The sequence below is a fragment of the Balearica regulorum genome, chromosome W, assembly GCF_011004875.1.
Source record: "Balearica regulorum gibbericeps isolate bBalReg1 chromosome W, bBalReg1.pri, whole genome shotgun sequence".
Lineage (NCBI taxonomy): Eukaryota > Metazoa > Chordata > Aves > Gruiformes > Gruidae > Balearica > Balearica regulorum.
In genome coordinates this window covers 1,173,266-1,195,035 of record NC_046219.1, presented here as the reverse complement: position 1 = coordinate 1,195,035, position 21,770 = coordinate 1,173,266, and the positions used below count along the sequence as shown (strand labels likewise).

General features: G+C 42.5%; 1 protein-coding gene and 1 long non-coding RNA gene across 7 annotated transcripts in view; one reads left to right on the top strand and one right to left on the bottom strand.

Moving 5' to 3' along the window:
* Positions 1–21,770, top strand: part of LOC142599246 (uncharacterized) — a 426,921-nt gene that overhangs the window by 205,458 nt on the left and 199,693 nt on the right. The window lies entirely within an intron of this gene.
* LOC142599148 (SWI/SNF-related matrix-associated actin-dependent regulator of chromatin subfamily A member 2) overlaps positions 1–21,770 on the bottom strand; it is a 686,065-nt gene that overhangs the window by 561,192 nt on the left and 103,103 nt on the right. For 5 of the 6 annotated variants that reach the window (XM_075738850.1, XM_075738849.1, XM_075738852.1 and 2 more), the window contains 6 exons: positions 21,601–21,714; positions 15,786–15,893; positions 13,527–13,613; positions 12,599–12,645; positions 4,869–5,035; positions 3,873–4,036 (listed from right to left, as the gene is read on the bottom strand). In XM_075738850.1, the coding sequence (XP_075594965.1) occupies positions 3,873–4,036; positions 4,869–5,035; positions 12,599–12,645; positions 13,527–13,613; positions 15,786–15,893; positions 21,601–21,714 (687 nt within the window). Of the gene's footprint in view, positions 1–3,872; positions 4,037–4,868; positions 5,036–12,598; positions 12,646–13,526; positions 13,614–15,785; positions 15,894–21,600; positions 21,715–21,770 lie in introns of those variants that run through there. The other variant, XM_075738853.1, reaches the window with a different exon arrangement.

The window sequence follows — 21,770 nt, the reverse complement described above, 5'->3', positions numbered from 1 at the left end:
GCTGTGCTCAATGCACCCCAGGATGCGGTTTGCCCTCTTGGCTGCCAGGGCACACTGCTGACTCCTATTGAGTCTGCTCCCAACCGCTATCCCCAGATCCTTTTCTGCAGGGCTGCTCTCCAGCCACTCCTCTCCCAATTTATACTTGTGTCCGGCATTACTCCGTCCCAGGTGCAGAATCCGGCATTTGTTCTTGTTAAATTTCATGCCATTGATGATTGCCCAATGCTCCAGTCTATCCAGATCCCTCTGCAAGGCCTCTCGTCCCTTGAGAGAGTCAACAGCACCTCCCAGTTTAGTATCGTCAGCAAACTTGCTAATGGTGCATTCAACTCCTGCATCCAGATCACTGATAAAAATATTGAACAGAACTGGCCCTAGAATTGAGCCCTGAGGAACACCGCTGGTGACTAGTCACCAGCCAGATGTAGCCTCATTCACTGCAACCCCTAGAGCCCTGCCCTTCATCCAGTTCTTCACCCAGTGCACCATGTACCTGCTCATCTCACAGTTGGACAACTTGTCCAGAAGGACGCTGTGAGGGACAGCATCAAATACCTTACTAATATCCAGAAAAGTACATCTACCACCTTCCCTTCATCCACTAGGTGGGTGATCTTATCATAGAAGGATATCAAATTAGTTAGGACTTTTCCTTTGTGAACCCATGTTGGCTGTGCCTGATGATTGCATTGTTCTTTAAATGCCTTTCAATAGCACCCAGTATGATCTTCTCCATAATTTTTCCAGGTACTGAGGTTAGACTAAAAGGTCTGTAGTTTCCCGGGTTTCCCCTCATGCCCTTCTCGTAAATTGGAATAACGTTGGATAGCTTCCAGTCAGCGAGGACCTCCCCAGACTCCCAAGACCTTTGGTAGATGATTGAGAGGGGTCCTGCTGTAACATCTGCTAGCTCCTTCAGTACTCTGGGGTGAAGCCCATCAGGCGCCATGGACTTATGAACATTCAGCTGATACAGCTGGTCCCTTACAATTTTAGTGTCCACAAATGGAAAGTCACTGTTCCCACACTCGTGGTCCTCCAACTCATAGGACCAGGCAGCCCAAGGTCTATCAGTATTATTAAAGACTGAGGCAAAAAAAGTATTGAATGCCTCCACTTTTTCTTCATCCCTATTAGTCAGGTGACCATCTTCATCAAGTATCAGTCCAATGTTTTCCTTGGACCTCCTCTTGCTATTAACATACATAAAAAAGCCTTGTTGTCTGAGACAACACTGGTCAGTTTCAACTGTAGTTGAGCTTTAGCCTTTCATGTCTTCTCCCTGCATATGCAAACCACGGCTCTGTAATCTTCCTGCAAAGCCTGACCTCGCTTCCAGAGATCATACAATTTCTTTTTCCGCCTGAGTTCCATGAGGAGTTCCTTGTTCAGTCAAGCTGGTCTTCTGCCCCGCTTGCTTGATTTGCGACACCATGGGATTGCCTGCTCCTGTGCTTTTAAAAGGTGGTTCTTAAAAACTGACCAGCACTCATGGACCCCTAAGCCCTCAAAAGCAGATTCCCAGGGGACGCTGCTAACTAGCTCCCTGAGTAGCTTGAAGTTGCTCTCTTGAAATGCAGGGTAGCAACTCTGCTGACCTTTTTTCTCATTACACTGAAAATTTTAAAATCAACCATTTCATGATCACTGTGCCCAAGGCAGCCACCTACCATCACATCTCCCACGAGTCCTTCTCTATTCACAAACAACAAGTCTAGGAGGGCATCTTTCCTAGTTGGCTCACTGAGTACTTGTGACAAGAAGTTATCTTCCACAAACTTCAGGAATTTCCCAGGCTTGCTTGTCACAGCAGTATGATATTCCCAGTTGATGTCTGGGAAGTTGAAATCTCCCATAAGGACAAGGTCTACCCATCTAGAGATTTCTCCTAATTTCCTGTAGAAGAACTCATCAGTGCTATCATCCTGGCTGGGCGATCAATAGTAGACACCCACAATGACATCTGCTTTGTTTTCCATCCCCCTAATCCTCACCCAGAAGCTCTCAACCACATCATCCCTAACTGTGCTGTGCAATCAAACCTCTCCTTTACATACAGTGCAACTCCTCCACTTTGCCTGCCCTGCCTATCCCTCCTGAACAGCCTGTAGCCCTCCATCCCAGCACTCCAGTCATGGGACTCATTCCACCAAGTCTCACTAATACCAATGACAACATGGCTCTGGGAATGGACCAACGTTTCCAGTTCATCCTGTTTGTTTCTCATACTATGATGTGCATTGGTTTACAGGCATTTCAGATGTGCTCCTAAGCCCTCAGTGCTCTCTGGAGCAGAGTAAATGCTCCCATTAGCATCGCCAGCCTCAGGCGATGCCATGCCAACCCTTGGTTTACCTTCAGCAATCCTCTTGGTATCCCCTTCCCCCACTGATTCTAGTTTAAAGCCCTCTCAATCAGTCCTGCCAGCTTCCAAGCAAAGATGCGTTTCCCTCATCGGGTCAGGTGGATCCTGTCAGGGCCCAGCATACCCTGTGTTTCAAAGACTCTTCCATGGTTATAAAAACCAAAGTTCTGGCAGAGTCCTGGAGCCAGGTATTGATGTCTTGGGCACACCTGTTTCTTCCAATGTCTCTTTTATATCTTTCCTTCACTTATTAAACTGTCTTTATCTCAACCCAGGACTTTTCACCCTTTTGGCTGCCTGATTCTCTCCCCCATTCTGCTAAGGGGCTAGTAAGCAAGCGACTGTGTGGGTGCTTATCTGCTGGCTGGGGTCAACCCACCACAATGTGGGGCACCAAAAAGGACTGTGGTGGGTTGACCCTGGACAATGGTCGAGCACCCACACAGTCACTCACTCCCTCCCTCCCCTCTCCTGTGGGGTGAGGAGAAAATAGAAGGAAAGTGAGAAGAATGGTCAATCAAAATAAAGACAGTTTAATAGGTGAAGCAAAATCTGTGCGTGCAAGCAAAGCAAAAGAAGGAATTTATTTACTATTTCCTTTTGGCAGGCAGATGCCCAGCCACTTCCTGGAAAGCAGGACCTCAGCACACATAACAGTTGCTTGGGAAGACAAGCACCATGACTACAAACATCCCTGCTTCCTCCTCCTTTCCTTGAGCTTTTATTGCTGAGCACGACGTCACATGATATGGAATATCCCTTTGGTCAGTCTGGGTCAGCTCTCCTGGCTGTGTCCTCTCCCAGCTTCTTGCCCACCCCCAGTCTACTTGTTGGCGGGGCAGAGTAGGAAAAATCAAAAGCCTCACGGCTGTGCAAACACTGTTTGGCAACAGCCAAAACACTGGTGCATGCATTATCAACACTGGTTTGGTCACAAATCCAAAATACAGCACCATATGGGCTGCTATGAAGAAAATTAACTCCATCCCAGCCAGACCAAGTATAGACTCTAGTCCAGGTACAAGAACAGAGGCAACAATATAGCTGGAGATATATAATATAATGTAATATAATATAATATAGCCATAGACCCATGTATCTAAAGCAAATCACTATTCCTGAGAATCTTAAATGCATTAGTAATCTTAGAAATTATTTAATATCTGCTTCATGAGCTTTTTGAATGGAGAGCCATTTATTAGCGCCTTATGATTAAAGGGTGAACAAAGTTATACCAATGAAACAGAAAATGCAAACTGTAAGACTCTAACTTTGAGGATTCCCTGGCACTCAGAAAAACTATATACACAGACACAGTATCACTTTACCGATTTAAAACAAAACACTACTTGATTGTAACAGTTTGCCTTGCCAATTCTTCCCAAAGCAGCATTTTATGATATACTTTCATTTCACTGTCAATCTTCCCAAATTAAAACACAAAGCCTAAAAAAGCACAAACAATTATTTCCATATTACATGAAGATAATTAAATAAAAATAACCTGATGAGGATTCCAATCACTATCAAAGATTATAACAGTGTCAGCAGCCTGGAGGTTCAAGCCCAGCCCTCCTGCCCTTGTACTCAGCAAGAAGATGAAGTACTGTGAGCCAGGTTCATTAAATTTCTTCAGCAGGGCAGCTCGATCCTCTGATTTTGTTGTACCTGAGAAGAAATTAAAAAAGAAATATAAAGAAACCCTATGACAAAGATCTTCTACTGAAATAATTTTAAAGCAATCATCTTAGTTGTTTAAGGCACATGTGGAAGGGAAATTTTAGCTCACTTTTGTTCTTTGCCATCTCAGCTATATTTTCTGTAATATAGATGCAAACACGGATGTTTCAGCCAACTGTCTATAGCACTTGGGAGGAGGGTTCCCAAACTTTTATTTTAAGTAGGCTTGACATTTCAAAAGGGGACTTTGAAAAGATGCAACTATCTATTTGACAACATTTTATGACTGACAAGTTTCAATAGATGATATACACATGCAAAATGGAGCTTCAGTTTTGATTAAGGCCTTATGAGCACTCACAGAATCTAAATATTTTAAAAACTATATGTGTACACAAACATAGATTTATTAACATTTCACTATTGGCCTTAAAAAATCAAGATTAATATCAAGGGAACAAAAATTCTTAAAAGACCACATTCAAAACACAATGGTTTCGATAGGGGAGGGAGAGAAAGCAGAGAATTCAACCATGGTAAAAGGCCTACACAAAGCTCTAAGTAACAACTAAGCACTGTACACATTGGCAACACGGTGAATTTCCTGTATGTTGACAATCAGTTTTTACTGATCAGCTTGGTCTGACCCTCGGCTTGTTTTATCATTTTACATCTCTGCCTGTAGCTGAAGACAGACAGAAGTTGGATATTTTCATTCAGATCTCCATACGCTTATAGTACAGAAGAGAAAGTTTTTCTACTACATAGTCAAATTGCTGAACCAGAAAAACACTCGCAAATTTATTTTCATTCAGCTTACCATCAAGACGTAAGTAAAGGAAATTTCGAAATGCAAAATAGTCCTCCATAATGGTCATGAGTGATGTCATTTGACAGAAAAGAAGCACACGATGGTTAGTAGCTCGCAACTTAGGTAAAATACGATCAAGTAGTTCAAATTTCCCTGAGGCCCGATAAAGCTCAGCTCTGTTTAAGAGGAAAAAAGACAATAAATGCCATGACAAGCCTGCTTTTAGAAAAGCTTTTAATAATGCATTCTAATTACAATCGTGTCATATCATGATAGAGGATAGATTCCTTTACTCAAAGGAAAACAAAACTGATAGCGCTTTTCTCTCTTTAAAACTGTTTATGATGTTGATTAAAATAAGAAAAAAAACCCACATGAATTGCATCTATCTATTTATTTTTTAAGAAAGGGTTCCTCCCCCCAAATGTAAGAATTCTGTGGACTCTCAAGCACATCAAATATCTTCTTGAACTATCTTTATTTGCTCTGATTACTAATCTTCTGTCTGTGCTATCAAGATGAGTTACAAAACAGACTGAGCACTAGGTTTGTACACAAAGATGTTTAAGCCAAAAATCAGAAAGAGAATAACAAAGGTGGCTAAATGAGTAGGACGACCATATAGTTTAGAAAATCAAATTACACATAACTCTCCTGTAACTCTAAATCCGTAGCCTTAAAATATAATTCACCATTACGAACTGTATACTCGGTCCACAAGATACAAGGCCTTCTGAGATGTATACATATATAATTGCTATGCAAAAGGCCAAACTATTTGAGAGACAGATGGTCTCGTACACTAATAAAGAAAAAAAGACATTGCTGACACTTAAACAGGAAGAGAGTCATGTGGAGGATACACGCAATCTCCTCTATCCCTTGCTCAGAGTAAGACGGAAACCATTTCTAGCCAGTTGGACAGAAGTGTTGAGAACAAATTTAAATCAATTTATTTTTTTTTTTTATCTAAGCAATGGAAAAAGTGCTAACATAACTTTAAGTTGGAATAAATTAAAAAGGAAGAGTAGAAGAGGGAGAGAGGGAGAGAAATGAAATCCCCTACGGAAATCCCTAAAAAAATCTCCACAATAAATTTCAGATGGTGTCTTTGTTGTTTAAAAAAAAAAAGGGAGGGAGGGAGGGAGGGAGGGAGGCAAGCAGGCAGGCAGGAAGGATAGGCAGGAGGGAAGGCAGGCAGGCAGGCATTGGTTTGTCTGCATGAAGACAGGCTTTATTATTCAGTATATTGGCATGCAGTGTGATAATCATCTTTCCCTATTTTCCCTGAGACAGACAGAGGGGCAGAAAAGCTTCACATATAACACTTTTAATACCAGCATCTTTTGGTTCAGGTATGGCTCCTGTGCCTCTCTGTCCTCCTATAAAAGGGCATAGAGGACAAAGGAATCAGAATTCTCCTTCAGGTCCCTTCCAAACTGAAGTCCATGCTAATGAAAAACTGATGAGAAGATGAGATATATCACAGGGTTGCTGTGATTGCCTGCTGGGATTTACCCCTGATCAGCAAATCATCTGGACATGAACAGTCTTCTGTGCTCTTAAATACCCTTCCATTACATCACGTCACTCTCAGAACTTTTTGATAGTGGAGAAAGTCCCTGGGTAGAGCATCCTGTTACCACCTAGGTTTCATTGAGAATCTGAAATATCTTCTTCGACGAGGGAAGGGGAGATTCCTAATGTGAAAGTATAAATCCAACAGATGGAAATCCGTAAACAATCTTGAGCTTGGAGACATGGAATGATGGAGTCAAGTGTTGTAAAATAATTTAGGATGATATATGCACTTGGATTTTAGGATAGGAAAAACACACTTCCTTCTTGTACAGAATGAGAAAAAATATCAAAACATTCTGTTAACCCTGAAACATCTTCTGTAATTTCTAAGTGAGATCATTGCTGTGTGCAGACTCTAATGATTGATCCTTGAAATGGACATAGTAGATGTGGAACGAGGCAGTATCTCTTGTCCTTCCACTGGGCGTCACTAAGAACAGTCTGGCTCCATCTTCTTTACTCCTCCAATGAGGTATTTAGACACTTTGATAAGATCCCCCCATAGCCATCTCTTCTCCAAGCTAAACGGTCCCAGCTCTAAGCTTCTCCTCATATGACAGATGCTCTTGTGGAAGCAAAATAGTTAATGCCTCATAGGCCTTTGCAGGCCTCACTAGTTAAGAAACATTTGCAGCTAATGGTCTCACCAGTCAGCAAGATTTCATTAACAAAGGAGTGAATTATTCATAAAAGGATATACTGTCTAGACCCTCCTTATCTGAAGAATTCCAATCGCTGTTGTTGTTTACCATGTCCTGCTTATCTGACACAGTTTTGGTGAAGAACCTGGTTGTATAACCTAAAAGGTATATAAACTCTGCAACTACCCCATTTGCAACGGGTTCATATCAGCAGTCTCTCTCACTGCTGCTCTGTGTTCTCTCCTATAGCTATAGTAATAAACTGCTTCTGTTCTGACCTGATCTAAATAGTAATTCCAGTTATTCCGTGAAACCCTTAGTCATCTTTGCGGCCCTTTGCTAGACCTACTCCAGTATCCCCATGTCTGTCTTGTACTGGGGAGCCCAGAACCGGATACAGTACTTGAGATGTGGCCTCAGCAGTGCTGAGTAGAGAGGAAGGATCTCCTCCCCTCGATCTGCTGGCAATGCTCTTCCTAATGCAGCCCAGGATGCCCTCTTTGCCATGAGAGTGCATTGGTGGCTCATGGTCAGATTCTTGTCCACCAGGACCCTCAGGTCCTTTTCTGCAGAGCTGCTCTCCAGCTGGTCAGCCCTCTGTGAGGCTCTGATAACAAGTGAATGTCGCAAACACCCGTCTTGACATGGACAGGGATGGGCTGATGATGACCAGGGAGTGTTGAACAAGGACGGAGCCTGCGGAGGCAGGATAACGTCTTGTGAGACCACTCCTCTATTCCTGAAACACAGAAACAATGACCATCTGTGCTCTGTGCACCATGTGCCTGTGACAGATCACCACTCACTTGGTCAGCCCTGAAGGGGAGGGGGGGGGGGGGCAGTGAGTCCCCAGGACCCCCACAACCCACCGACTCATTTCTAGAACATTTCTGAACATTCCTGAGCACATACTGCGCCTGCTCAGTGATGACAGACCCCCGCCTATGGGGCGGGCACATCGGGTTATAAAAAGGGGAAACATAAGTTTTCGGCGCGTGCCCACCACCTGAAGACTGCAACTACGAGCAGAGAACATCGCTGGATCCAAGGGTGGTGATATCTTTTCTCTCTCTCTCTTTCTCTCTCTCTTTTCTTTCTCTCTTTCTTTTCCTCTCTATCACTCTCTTTGTCTCTAACTTAATTTTCGGCACATTAGGGTAATATCGTCACACGTTTTGCTAAACGCTTACCTTTCATGGTCCTGCTAAATTTTGAGCATTGTTATGACTTTTGCCAAGCCTCTATCTTTTGTAGTTCCACTGAGTTTTAAGTAAATTTATGATTGGTTTGAACCTCTAAAGTAATTGTCGTTACTTCTCATTACCGTGCAGAGAATTAAAAAGTTAACCTCACCCTCACCCCCTGAGTGGGACAGGACACCCTCAGCCTGTACTGTTGCATGGGTTTATTCCATACCAGGTGCAGGACATGGCATTTCCCTTTGTTGAACCGCCTATTTCTCCATCCTGCTGAGGTCTCTCCGAATGTCAGCACAACCACCTGGTGTATCAGCCACTCCTCCCAATTCTCTATCATCTGCAGACTTGCTGGGAGTGCACTCTGTCCCAAGATCCAGGTCAGAAAAGAAGAGGTTAAACAGTATGGGCCCCAGTATTGACCCCTGGGGGACACCACTAGTGACTGGCCTCCAGCTGGACTTCATGCCTTTTGCTGTTGATATACCTGCAGAAGCCTTTCTTGTTGCCCCTCCCATCCCACTCCAGATTCAAATCTAGATGGGCTTTGGCTTTCCTAACCACATCCCTGTATGCTCGGACAGTGTCTCTATATTCCTCCTGGGTCACCTGTCCCTGCTTCCACCTCCTGTATGCTTCCTTTTTATGTTTGAATTTACTCAGGAGCTCCTTGTGCATCCATACTTCCTGCCGCCTGTGCCTGGCTTACTGCATGTTGGGATGGACCATTCTTGAGCTGGGAGAAGGTGATCCTTGAATATCAACCAGCTCTCCTGCACCCCCTCTGCTTTCTTGGACTGTCTCCCATGGGATTCTTCCAAGCAGATCCCTAAAAAAAGCCAAAGTCTGCTTTCCTGAAGTCTAGGGTTATGATCCTGCTATTTGCCTTGTTCCCTCCTCTCAGGATCCTGAACTCCACCATCTCATGATCAGTACAGTCAAGACTGCTCCTTCTTTGTTTGGAGGTATTCAGGTCCAGAAGAGTGCCTCCCCTCATTGGCTCCTTGATCACTTGTGTCAGGAAGTGATCACCAAAACACTCCATAAACCTCCTGGATTGCTTATGCTCTACTGTCTTGTCCTTCCAGCAGATATTGGGGTGGTTCGAGTTCCCCACGACGATCAGGGCCTGCAAATATGAAGCTTCTTCCAGTTATATGAAGAAGGCCTCATCTACTTCTTCCTGATCAGGTGGTCTATAGCAGATGCCCACCACAACGTCACCCACATTGGTCTGCCTTCTAATCCTAACCCATAAGCTCCTGACTGGCACATCATCCATCCCTAGGCAGAGCTCCATGCATTCCAGCTGCTGTCTCATATAAAGGACAGTTGCCCCTCCTTGCCTTCCCAGCCTGTCCTTCCTAAAGAGCTCGTATCCATCCATGGCAGCACTCCAGTCATGTGAGCTATCCCAGCACATCTCCATAATACCAATGAGATCATAGCCCTGCAAATGCACACAGACCTCTAATTCTTCCTGTTTGTTCCCCATGCTGCACACATTAGCGTACAGGCACTTCAGAGAGGCACACAGTCATGCTGATTTCCCAGGAAAAGGGGTGAGAGCTTCCCCCACAATACTGTCCTCCTGGCACTTCCTTATTTGTGTGCACATGCTTGGGGTGGGCTCCCTTGTGTCCTGTTTTGTTCATTTTGAGGTCTCTCCTGTCCACATCACCTTGTACCCTCGGCTTACCAAGCCAGTCTACCACTTTCTCACTTGACTGTGGGCTGTCATCTCCCTCCCCTGTCATTCCTAGTTTAAAGCTCTCCTCATCAGGTTGGCCAGCCTGTTGGCAAAGATGTTTTTGCTCCACTCGGTCAGGTGGATCCTGTCTTTCCCTATCAGTCCTTTATCCTGAGGGTCCCGTGGCCATTAAAGCCAAATCTCTATCAGCAACACCAGCTGTGCTGCCACAGTTGTTGATCCCCAGGTTCCATCCACTCCTCCTCAAGCCCTTCCCCTTCATCAATAGGATCAAGTAGAAAAGCACCTGGGACCCCATACCTTTGACCCTCATGTAGTCACTCTTGATATACTCAAGGTTTCCCCTGGCAGTATCATTGGTGCACATGTGGAAGAGCAGCAGAGGGTAATACTCTGAGGGCCAGACAAGCATCAACAGTCTCTCAGTTCCAGATCCAAGCCCCCGGCAAGCAGCAAACCTCCCTAAAGAGTGATGGGGGCTTCTGTCCCCTGCAGGAGGGAGTCATCCACTACTATCACTCGCCGCTTCCTCCTGATGCTGCTGCATGGTTCAGTCTCAGCTGGCTCCAATGGTTCCTCAGACAGAGCTTCCGGTCCCTCATCTGCTACCAGGGCACTACACCTATTCTGTAGTTGCAGATCTGCAAGTGGAGCAGGAGCCTTCCTCCTGCTGCCAGAAGTCACAAGCTTCTAGCCTTCACCATCATGAGAGTCTCCATTTGCCACCCCAATGAGTACAGACTCTGGCTGCTCTTTCTGTGCAGGTGGGGGTTCAGGCTCTTGTTTCTGCAGAGTGTTGGAGACGATCATTTCCATCTCTTTTTTCATCATCCTTATTGCTGCACACTGATATTGACATACTGGAGCAAGTCCAGAGGTGGGCCACCAAGACGCTCAGGGGACTGGAGCACATGACATAGAAGAAAAAGTTGAGAGAGCTGGATTTGTTCAGTCTAGATAAGAGAAGGCTCAGAGAAACCTTATTGCTTGTCTACAACTGCCTAATGGGAGGATACAGTGAAGAATCTTCTCAGAGCTGCACAGTAATAGGACAAGAGACAATGGATACAAGTTGGAACATGGGAAATTCTGATAAGATATTAGGAAAAATATTTTTTACCATGAGAGTGGTCAAATGCTAGAACTGGCTGCCCAGTGAGGCTGTATAATCTGCAGCCTTGGAAGTGTTCAAGACTTGACTGGACAAGTCCTTGAGCAACCTGACCTGCTTTGCGTAGGGGTTAGAGCAGGTGACCTCTGGAGTTCTCTTCCAACCTAAATTATTCTATGATTCTAACCTTTTTAACATGGTCTTTATCAAAAACGTATATGTCAAGAGAACCTGCAAGCAAATGAGCCAGGACTTGCTGCCAAGAGATCTTTAAAGTCTAATAGTTCTTTATGGAAATTACTGACATAGCCTTTGAACAATTAAGAACTGGGTACAAGCATCACTGAAGTATCAGTTTGAGCATTTTATGTAAATATAATGTGTTGCTGAATTATAAGAATTGAAAAGCAAAATATTAGTAGTTTAGTAGTAAACTTAAAATTTTGTTATGACAAGGTTCATTTAAATTGCTGACAGAAAATTTGAGTGGACAGATGCCAGTAATCCAATCGCAAGTGCAATAAGAAAACATACCCCCCCATAAAATCAGAGGTAGATTAAGGCTAACTGGAAATCATTCCTAGCCCAATACTTGAATGAGCCACAATAACAGAGGAATTTAAATGCTTTCTGTATATTTCCCTAATTTGAAAGGGAATAAAAACAAAAGAGGAGATAAATTAAAACTGAGAAATGGTACAGTAACAAATAATAATAAATCACAGATATGAAAACACCAGGGACCTCTGTAAGGAAGTTTTGATAATCACAGAATCATAGAACAGCCCAGGTTGGGAGGGACCTCAAAAGATCATCTGGTCCAACCTTTCATGGGAAAGGGAGCCTAGATGAGATTATCTAGCACCTTGTCCAATTGCATCTTGAAAACCTTCAGTGATGGGGACTCTACCACGTCCCTGGAGAGGTTGTTCCAGTGAACGTTCTTACTGTAAAAAATTTCTTTCTGATGTCGAGATGAAACCTCTCCTGGTGCAACTTGTACCCGTTGCCCCTTGTCTTCTCCATGTGAAATAATGTCTCATGCCATTGCAATTGGGCAAAGGTGTCAATCTTGTCCCTGATTTAGCAAGGACTAGTGTACAGTTATCAATAAATAAATTCTCTGGTTTAGCCGAATGCTTCTTTTCAAAGCACAAGACTACTTTAAATCAGATAAAAACTTCCTTGCTTTGACATTAGTCACTCGGCAGGGCTTCAGCATCAGTCAAGGACAAGACTGGAGTCCAGAAATTTCTAATTACCATTCAGCTATAAAAGCAACTTTAAACTGCCATTTCAGAGAGGAAACATCCCTTGAAGTAAGAAGCAGTCCCTTGGGCTGGGGGACTATAGGAAGAGTTTTAAGCTGGTTAGGCTCCTTCTATAGCTGATTAGATTTATCTTAGAAACTGCTTAGTTTTTGAGAACATATAGCTTTTGGAAACAAGATATGATACAATAGTTTCATTGCAGCATATATGAAGAAGATAAGGATTTACCCATTGATGACACCATTTGAGTAGCCTAAATGTTCAGCGAAGGATTCCTGCAGAATTATAAGCAATAAACAGAATATTAGACACAGTCTATACAGTGGTCAAAATTATGCATCCCTATATCAAGAAATTATATGAATGGGGTTTGAGTCCCATTACACTCATACCCTTGGAATTTGCCTTGTGGCACAAGTACTCTAATGTTTTCCTGCTACTGCTTTATTTAAAATGCTTGGCTTGTAGGAATAATTTCCCTCTGTATGCTTTTTACCAGATTACAAATACAGTAGAACCTAATTAATTTGCACTGATTACTGGGAGACCCGTTTGCAAAATACTGAATTTCATGAGTTAACAAGCAAGTGAGCAAACAATAAAAAACACAATAATACACCACAGGAGATGCTCATTTCTTTGTATATTGTAGCTACATTTTAGTGAGCTTTAGCTCAGTAATGAGAAATGCTACAGAGTAAACAAATCTTTGAGGAAAAAAAGGAGGGGTATGGGGGGGGGGTAATTTTTGATAGATATTCTAAAGGATTAGCAGTCTGCTAGATAACAAGGTTCTACTATATGTTCTACTATATGGCATTTTAAACTGATATCTCTATTTTAAAACTTAGTTTTATTTTAAGCACAGGTAGTGGCAAGTTGATATGGAATATCTTAAACTCAGAAAACTATATTTTTTAAAGATAGTGCCTCAAAAAGAACAAATGCTGTAGAAGTTAATTTAAGACTGTGGTTAAAAATCTGGTGACTGCTCCATTTTTTCACTTATACAGAGGAATGGAATGAGTGTTTCTCAAATGTGTTCTTTCCAGCACAAGTGTTGCTGCCAAAGATGTTCCTTCCTGTGCTAGCAGTTTTTGACTATGTTAGACACCTGAATAAAAAAGGCCCCCAAAATCAAACATGACAGACTTACCTCAATATGTTGAAACATATACGGGTGATTGCATATCTTTCTCAATTGCATGATTGTGTTCATAAGAGTTTTTGCCCCGCCTTTTCCCTAGGAAAGCAAACAACACAAATCATATTATGAAACCCATTTCCTAGTTTGTTAATGAAACTTTTGAAACTCAATTTCAAAAGGAGACATAAAAATTCTTCTAGCTCAAAGCAGAACACCATATCACCATGAAATAAAAATATTTGAAGCTGCGAAATAAGGTGCAGTTATCTGGCTGTTCAAAGTAAAATATCATGAGGATGATCCAAAAAGACAAGATCAAAAACTTCCAAGTAACCTGGAAAGTGTACTACATCTCATATCTGTCTATAGCAGTCACAATAAGCACTTACTGCTTATTTCTACTGCTTATTTATGAAACCATGTAAATTGTAAACAGTAAAATATTATCAGGTGTTCCACTAAGCTGGGATGGTTACAATCTAATTATCACTGATGAATACATTTGGTAACACCATATTAAGATTGACTAACCCTTCTCACTTTAAGGTCCCATTTTGATTTGCTATAACTTTGTGAAACTGCTACCAGAGTTGGTACAATTTCCAAACTCACTATGTCACTCAGGTGAAATTATTTTAAAATATCTCAGCCAAAACAATTCAGACATTTCCAAGAGTGAGATTAGGAAAAATTACATTCTGTGATCATTTTATATTCTGGTAAATTCATCTCTGGAAGGGAACTGCCATTTGATTGGGGGTAGTCCACATGTCAAAGTCTACTGTTGATCCCTTGAAAGTCTATCTCAATTTGCTCCAAACTGCAGTTTGCATTTGCTTATGAAATGTTTACTAGAGCTTTGCATTCTCTCTAGTTTGAGCAGATTGCAGACCAGAGCTGCAGAATGACAGAGTTTTCCCTAAAACCATAGTTATTGGATCTTCAAAGCAAAGAGTTCTCAATGACCACCACCTCCTTCTGCTGGCACCAGGAAGCATGAATAAGAGAGCCTGATGAATTACTTACAGAAAAGAAAAACGTTGGAGGATGGGGAAAAATTGGACCTCAAGCAGGGCCACCTAGAGCAGGTTGTCAAGGACTATGTACAAACAGCTTTTGAATATGTCCAAGGAGGGTGACTCCACAACCTCTCTGGGAAACCTGTGCCAGTGCCCAGTCACCCTCACAGTTAAAAAGTGTTTCCTGATGTTCACACAGAATCTCCTGTGTTCCAGCTTGTGCCCATTGCCTCTTGCCCTGTCACTGGGCACCACTGAAAAGATCCTGGCTCTGTCATCTTTGCATCCTGCCTTCATGTATTTATATGGACTGATAAGACCCCCCCCCCGAGCCTTCTCTTCTCCAGGCTGAACAGTCCCAGCTCTCTCAGCCTTTCCTCATAAGAGAGATGCTCCAGTCCCTTAATCATCCTTGTGGTCCTTTGTTGGACTTTTTCCAGTATGTCCATGTCTCTCTTGTACTGGGGAGCCCAGAACTGGACACAGGACTCCAGGTGTGGCCTCACCAGTGTTGAACGGAGGGGAAGGACCACGTCCCTCGACCTGCTGGCAACACTCCTATTAATGCAGCCCAGGATACCATTGGCTCTCTTTGCCACAAGGGCACATTGCTGGCTCATGTTTGTTGCTCTAAGTGCCTACATGATCTTACTCTGAGGAATCTCACGGTAAATCCAAGCTACCTCACATCTATTGCAATGTAAAATATGTATTTACAGACAAGCTGATGCATGGCTACTTGTCTTCTCTACAATAACTTGACAATGTGCCAAAGTCCTAAGATAGACAAGTCAACATTTATTTTGGCATATTCTAATGTATGACTACATGACTACATCTCAGCTGAAACCAGGACAACTTTGAATCTTATTTTTCTTTTAACATCTTTTTGCTTGAACAGATGTTATTTGTATGTATGAACAGAGGCACTCATACCCTAGCTGGCCAAAACAAGATTTGTGCTTAATAATGGCTCTGAGAGAAAAGATGAACACCCGGTAGTAGTCAGTGCTGCCACAATCCAAATTAGTCAGGTTTTTTATTGGATTAAACTCAGCATATTTTTACCTTATGAATGGAGAGCACAAACTACTGTCTTTTAAAACACAAACATGTCTAATTGAGATTTCTTTCTTCAAAGATATCTGTGGTAAGAACCTACTTATTATTATTTTTATAAACGAAGTCAGGTAGTTAACACATGATCATGATCTATTGTTCCATAAGTGTTCTAGTTTCCCCTTTGTACCTTCTTGTCTTTTTCAGAACCATCTGTGAGAAGGATTCCCTTGGCCTGCATGTGGCGGTACAGAATCTTCTGAAGAGCTGACATGTCACATTTGATTACATATTCAACCTAGTGTAAAAACACAATTAACAAATACAGTGTCAAGTTTTACCAAGATATAATCATTTCAGTATGATTTTGATTCCAAGTCCTTGCCCTCCTAAAGAAATAAACCAAAACCTATATTTCTTTGATCCTCATCATAACAGCACCTTTAAACAAGTTGCAATCCACTTCAAGCATAGTAATGACTATTCGAAAAAATTAACTGTGGGATTTATGATTACTGCAAGACACATAGATTCTAAGGGCATGACTGTAGATTCAGTTCTGTTTTACCAAACATATAAAAAAGGAATTATTATTTCCTGTTTCTCTCTTCTTATAATTTTAACCAACTGTCAAAAGACTGAATGGCTAATAACCTGTGAAATTTATTATACCTGCAAAGCATCAATCACAATTGGCACAACTTGGCACAAAATAAATAACATCACTTACAGTCCTAAGTAGCATTCTACTTACCAATGTGGGGATGGAAACATGCTATTTTGTTTCTCAATATCTACTAAAAAAAGGGGAACTAATGAAGTAGAGTATGAACACCAAATTCATTTTTACTTCTTGTTAAATATGCTTAAAATAATTTAGTTTCAGAATGTTTTGACTGCATGCCACCCTTAAGTCCAGTAAGACAAGTAAAGTTTTCATGTACCAATTTAACACACATTTTTTCGACTGCCGGGCTTGTATACTTCACTGTCTTTAATAACTAGGCTAAAATGAAAATAGTCACGTAATGAAGCCAGAATAATGGTGACAAATAATGCAAGAAGCGATTAAAAGAAAAAAAGAGCAAGATGCTTAATGTTTCATAAATAAACTTGTGGAAGTTAACAGTTATATTTAACACTTCATAGGCCTTTGTAGGCCTCACTAGTTAAGAACTACATGTCAGCATGACCTAACAGCCTCACCGAGTCAGCACAATTTAATTAACAAAGGAGTGAATTATTTGTAAAAAAGAGGTACTGTGTAGAGCTTCCTCATCTGACTGTTTGGAGCCTCCCTATATGAAGTAATCCACATGTTACCGCTCTTTGTTGCAATTTACTATAGTCCTGTTTCTCTGACATGGTTTGATGAAGAATGAGTTATATAACCCAAAGGTATATAAACTCTGTAACTAACTGCCCCATTTGGAGAGAGTTCATATCAGCAGAGTCTGTCACTGCTGCTTTGTGTTCTCTCCTATAGCTATAGTAAAATACTGCTTCTGCTCTGATCTTATCTAAATTGTAATTCCAGTTATTCTGCAATAAACTAAATAAAGAACATCTTTGCTAACAATTTCATTAACCTAGTGAGGATAGCTTTAAACTAGGTACATCAGGGAAGGATTGTCATTACCTGAAGAAAAGCAAAGGCATGGGGGGGGAGGGCAGGGCAGTGAAGAAGTGTCTGGGAGACAGCATGACTTGGGAGGTTCTTGTGCTTCCCCTATGAAAGCAGCATGATTGGTGGCCCATCTCAAGTGCTTGTACACAAACGCATGCAGCATGGGCAACAAACAGGAGGAATTATAAGTCCATGCACATTTGCAAAACTGATCTCATTGGGATTACAGAGATGTGGGAGATAGCTCACATGATTGGAGTGCGGCCATGGATGGGTACAGGCTCTTCAGGAAAGACAGATGTGGGAGGTAAGGACAGGGAATTGTGCCCTATGCACAGGAGGGGCTCAAATGCACAGAGCTTTGCCTTGGAGCAGGTGACATGCCAGTTGAGAGCTTACGAGTAAGGATCAGAGGACAAACCAGTGCAGGTGCTATTGTGGTAGGCATCTGCTACAGGCTTTCTGATCAACAAAAGGAAGCGCATGAAGCCTTCTTTACACAGCTCATGGGGGACATGCTTTGCTGGACTTGATATACATACACAAGGAAGAACTGCTCCAAGATGTGAAGGCTGAGGGCTGCACTGGCCACAGTGACCATGAGATGGTTGAGTTTTAGATCCTGAGAGAAGTGAGCAAGACAAATAATAGAATCGCAGCCCTGCACTTCAGGAGAGCAGTTTTCAGCTTGTTCAGGTATCTCCTTGGCAGGATCTCATGGGAGACTGCTCTGGAGGGCAATGGGGCCAAGGAGAGGTGGATAATCTTCAAGGACAGCATCCTCAGAGCAGAAGTTGTTTCTTATGATGTGGAAGAAGTCGAGCAAGCATGGCAGAAGGCCAGCGTGGATGAACAGGGAACACATGAGTGAGCTCAAATGCAAAAAAGCAGCACACACAAGGTGGAGACAGACATGGGCTACCTGAAAGGAATGTAGAGACATCACCCAGGAGTGTAGGGGTGAAGTTAGGAAAGCCTAACAACTTCTCTGGGCAACCTGTTCCAGTGTCTCATCACCCTCACAGTGAAGAATTTCTTTCTTTTCACAGTGAAGAATATCTAATCTAAATCTACCCTCCTTCAGCTTAAAGCCACTACCTCTTCTCCTATCAGTCCATGCCCTTGTAAACAGCCCCTCTCCAGCTTTCCTATAGGCCACCTTCAGGTACTGGAGGGCTGCAATAAGGTCTCCCCAGAGCCTTCTCTTCTCCAGGCTGAACAACCCCTACTCTCTCAGCCTGTCTTCAGAGGAGAGGTGCTCCAGCCCTCTGATTATCTTTGTGGCCCTCCTCTGACTCGCTCCAACAAGTCCGTGTCCTTCTTATGTTGGAGGCCTCAGTTCTGGATGCAGTACTCCAGGTGGGGTCTCACGAGAGCGGAGTAGAGGGGGAGAATCACCTCCCTCACGCTTCTTTTTTTTTTTTTTTAACATATGCCCGAGCTAAAGAGAAAGGGCTAGAAGGTGCTCCTGGGATCATCAAGCTGAGCCCCTGACTGCCACAAGCACTGCATCTTAATTCCCGGCATGAATTTTCAGACAGGACAAGAGGGAATATACTCATCTTCCCCTTGCACCCTAGCCCCATGACACCACACATGTTGGTCAGGGGAGGTTCTGAATGCCTGGTAAAAGCAAATGTCACACCCATTTTCAAGAAGGGCAAGAAAGGGAATCCAGGGAACTACAGGCCAGTCAACCGCACCGCCATCTCTGGGAAACTTATGGAACAAATCCTTCTCAAAGACATTTCCAAGTACATGAAGGACAAGAAGGTGACCGGCAACAGCCAGCATAGATTTATCAAGAGGAAATCATGCCTGACTTGATTGCCCTCTATGATGAGATGACTGGCTGTGTAGACAAGGGGAGAGCAGTGGATCTACCTTGATTTTGGTCAGGCCTTTTACATGGTCTTCCATAGTATTCTTATAACCATACTAGTGAGATATGAACTGGATAAGTGGACAATAAAGCGGGTGGAAATTTGGCTGGATTACTAGGCTCAAAGGGTACAAATCCAGTACTACTACTCAGTAATAGTCCAACTTGCAAGCGGTTATCAGTGGTGTCCTTTAAGGGTCAATACTTGGCCAATACTGTTTAATGTCTTTATGAATGACCTGGTTGATTGGACAGAGTGCACTCTCAGCAAGTTTGTGGATGGCACCGATTGGAGGAGAGGGGAGTGCTCAATATGCTGTAGGTCAGAGGGACCTGGACAGGCTGGAGAAATGGGCCGACAGGATCCTCATGAAGTTTAACAAGGATAAATGCCAAGTCTTCCATCTGGGATGGAATAACCCTCGAATTGAGGGGAACGGTTAATATGCTGGAGGCATATGTTGGAGGCAGGACTGCTATTCAAAGGAACCTCAACAGGCTGGAAAAATGGGCTGACAGGAATCTCATGAAGTTCAACAAAGGGAAATGCCAAGTCCTGCACTGGGGATGAAATAATGCCAGTATACTCTGGGGGCCAACTGGCTAGGAAGCAGCTTTGCAGAAAAGGACCTTGGAGTCCTGGTGGACAAAAAGTTGAACATGAGCCAGCAATGTGCCCTTGCAGCAAAGACCAACAGCATCCTGGGCTTTATTAGCAAAAGCGCAGCCACCAGATCAAGGAAAGCAATCCGTCGCCTCTATTGAGCACTGGTGAGGCCTCATCTGGAGTGCTGTGCCCAGCTTTTGTCTCCCCACTACACAACAGACATGGACATACTGGAGCAAACCCAGCAGAGGGCCACCAAAATGGACAGAGGGCTGGAGCACATGACATATGAGGAGAGTTTGAGGGAGCTGGACTTGTTCAGCCTGGACAAGAGAAGGCTTGGGAGACCTTATTGCTTTCTTTAACTACCTAATGGGCCAGACTCTGCTCAGAAACATTCAGCACAAGGACAAGTGGCAATGATCACAAGTTGGAAAGTGAGAAATTCTGATTAGATATAGAGAAAAAATTTCTCCATGAGGGTGGTCAAACAATTGAACAGGAATCTGGAGAGGTTGTGGGATCTCTACCCTTGGAGATATTCAAAACTCAACCAGACAAGGTCCCAAGTGACCTGCTCTGAGCAGGAGGTTACATTAGAGATCTCCAAAGGTCCTTTCCAACCTATATGATTTTATGACTAAAAAATCAATAGGTTATTTTCATCTCAGAAGGACAGGAGGATGAGCTCACAGGTAAGAAACATGAACATCCACTTAGCATCTTTATCAGGGGTCTGTCAGAGACTTCTGTCAAAAAGTCTGATGCTTCAAGTCAGACATGCTTTGTTTTGAAAACAGGGGGACAGAATTGAAAGGAGTGCTCCACTAAGTAACAGTGCATATGCAACTTATAAATCCTTTTTCTCCCATGACTCTTTAATTGTTCTATCAAATACAGTGGCTCTAATTGGCAGAAATTTGAAATGCAATAAAAATCTCAGTAATGAGATTTTCCTGGTAGAATGTCAGACATTTTCAGATCTATGTTTCAAGTTCAAATAAATACTACATAGAAGGCTATTGTGAATATGACATTTGGGGGAACAGAAGGTCAAAATAGCAACAATCTTCATAACATTCTAAATTTTTAGGTCTTTAATTAGAAGTATTTTTTAAATGCAGATAAAGGACTTTTCATTCATTCAATGTAAATACAACCTCGCAACTCACATGTAACAATAACTTGATTTTTGTTATGGTTTTAACCCAGCAGGTTTAAGTATCAAAATTCCCCCCAACCTGCCTTCATTTTTCATTTTTGGTTATGTTTTTGTGGGTTTGAGGGGAAGGGAAAAAGGGGAAGGAGGCTCAAAATCACAAAGGAGAGCAGGGGTATGGGTATAGTGAGATGCCTGGAAATTAAAATAGTGATCTCTCAAATCAGTGTTCAATTTTACATTCTGAGATGCACAAACTGGTTAAGACACATATACAAGGCAAACAAAATACTTCACACAACTCAAGAGTCCTGAAAAGTTAACTAAAATTCTGCTAACTTTATGAATGCCACACAGTCCTTTAGGAGTTTCAGTGAAACAATTCAGAGAGCAAAGTTTCTTCTCAGTGCATGAGAGAGTGGCACAATCTGACCGTCAGTGTATGACTGGCTTTCATTAGTGCCTCGAAGCCAAATACTATGGAAACAAGCTATACGCATTATATAAACCTTGGGTGGCTAGATAGAGACTTAAAGATGTAGGACTGATGATTAAGGCTGAGACTGCAGAAGTCAGGATTCCTCAGTGGCCAGTATTTCTTTGCAGAGTTAAAAACACAATCCACAACAACAATGAACACTTAATAAGTCCTCTTACCTAGGATGCATCTCAAAACCCAATATTATATAGTGCTCAAAAAAAAAGTATAAAACCCTTTTCTATTGCAAACCTTTTCTGGCAGTTGAGACTCCACCTCTTTTTTCAGTCTCCTTAGCAAAAAGGGCCGGAGTACTTTGTGGAGACGACGGATGATCAGGATAGTCTCTTCCTCATTTAAGTCCACCTACAAAAGTTTATAAAGGTCACAACAAGGCAACTCAGTGTGTTATGTAATGCCTT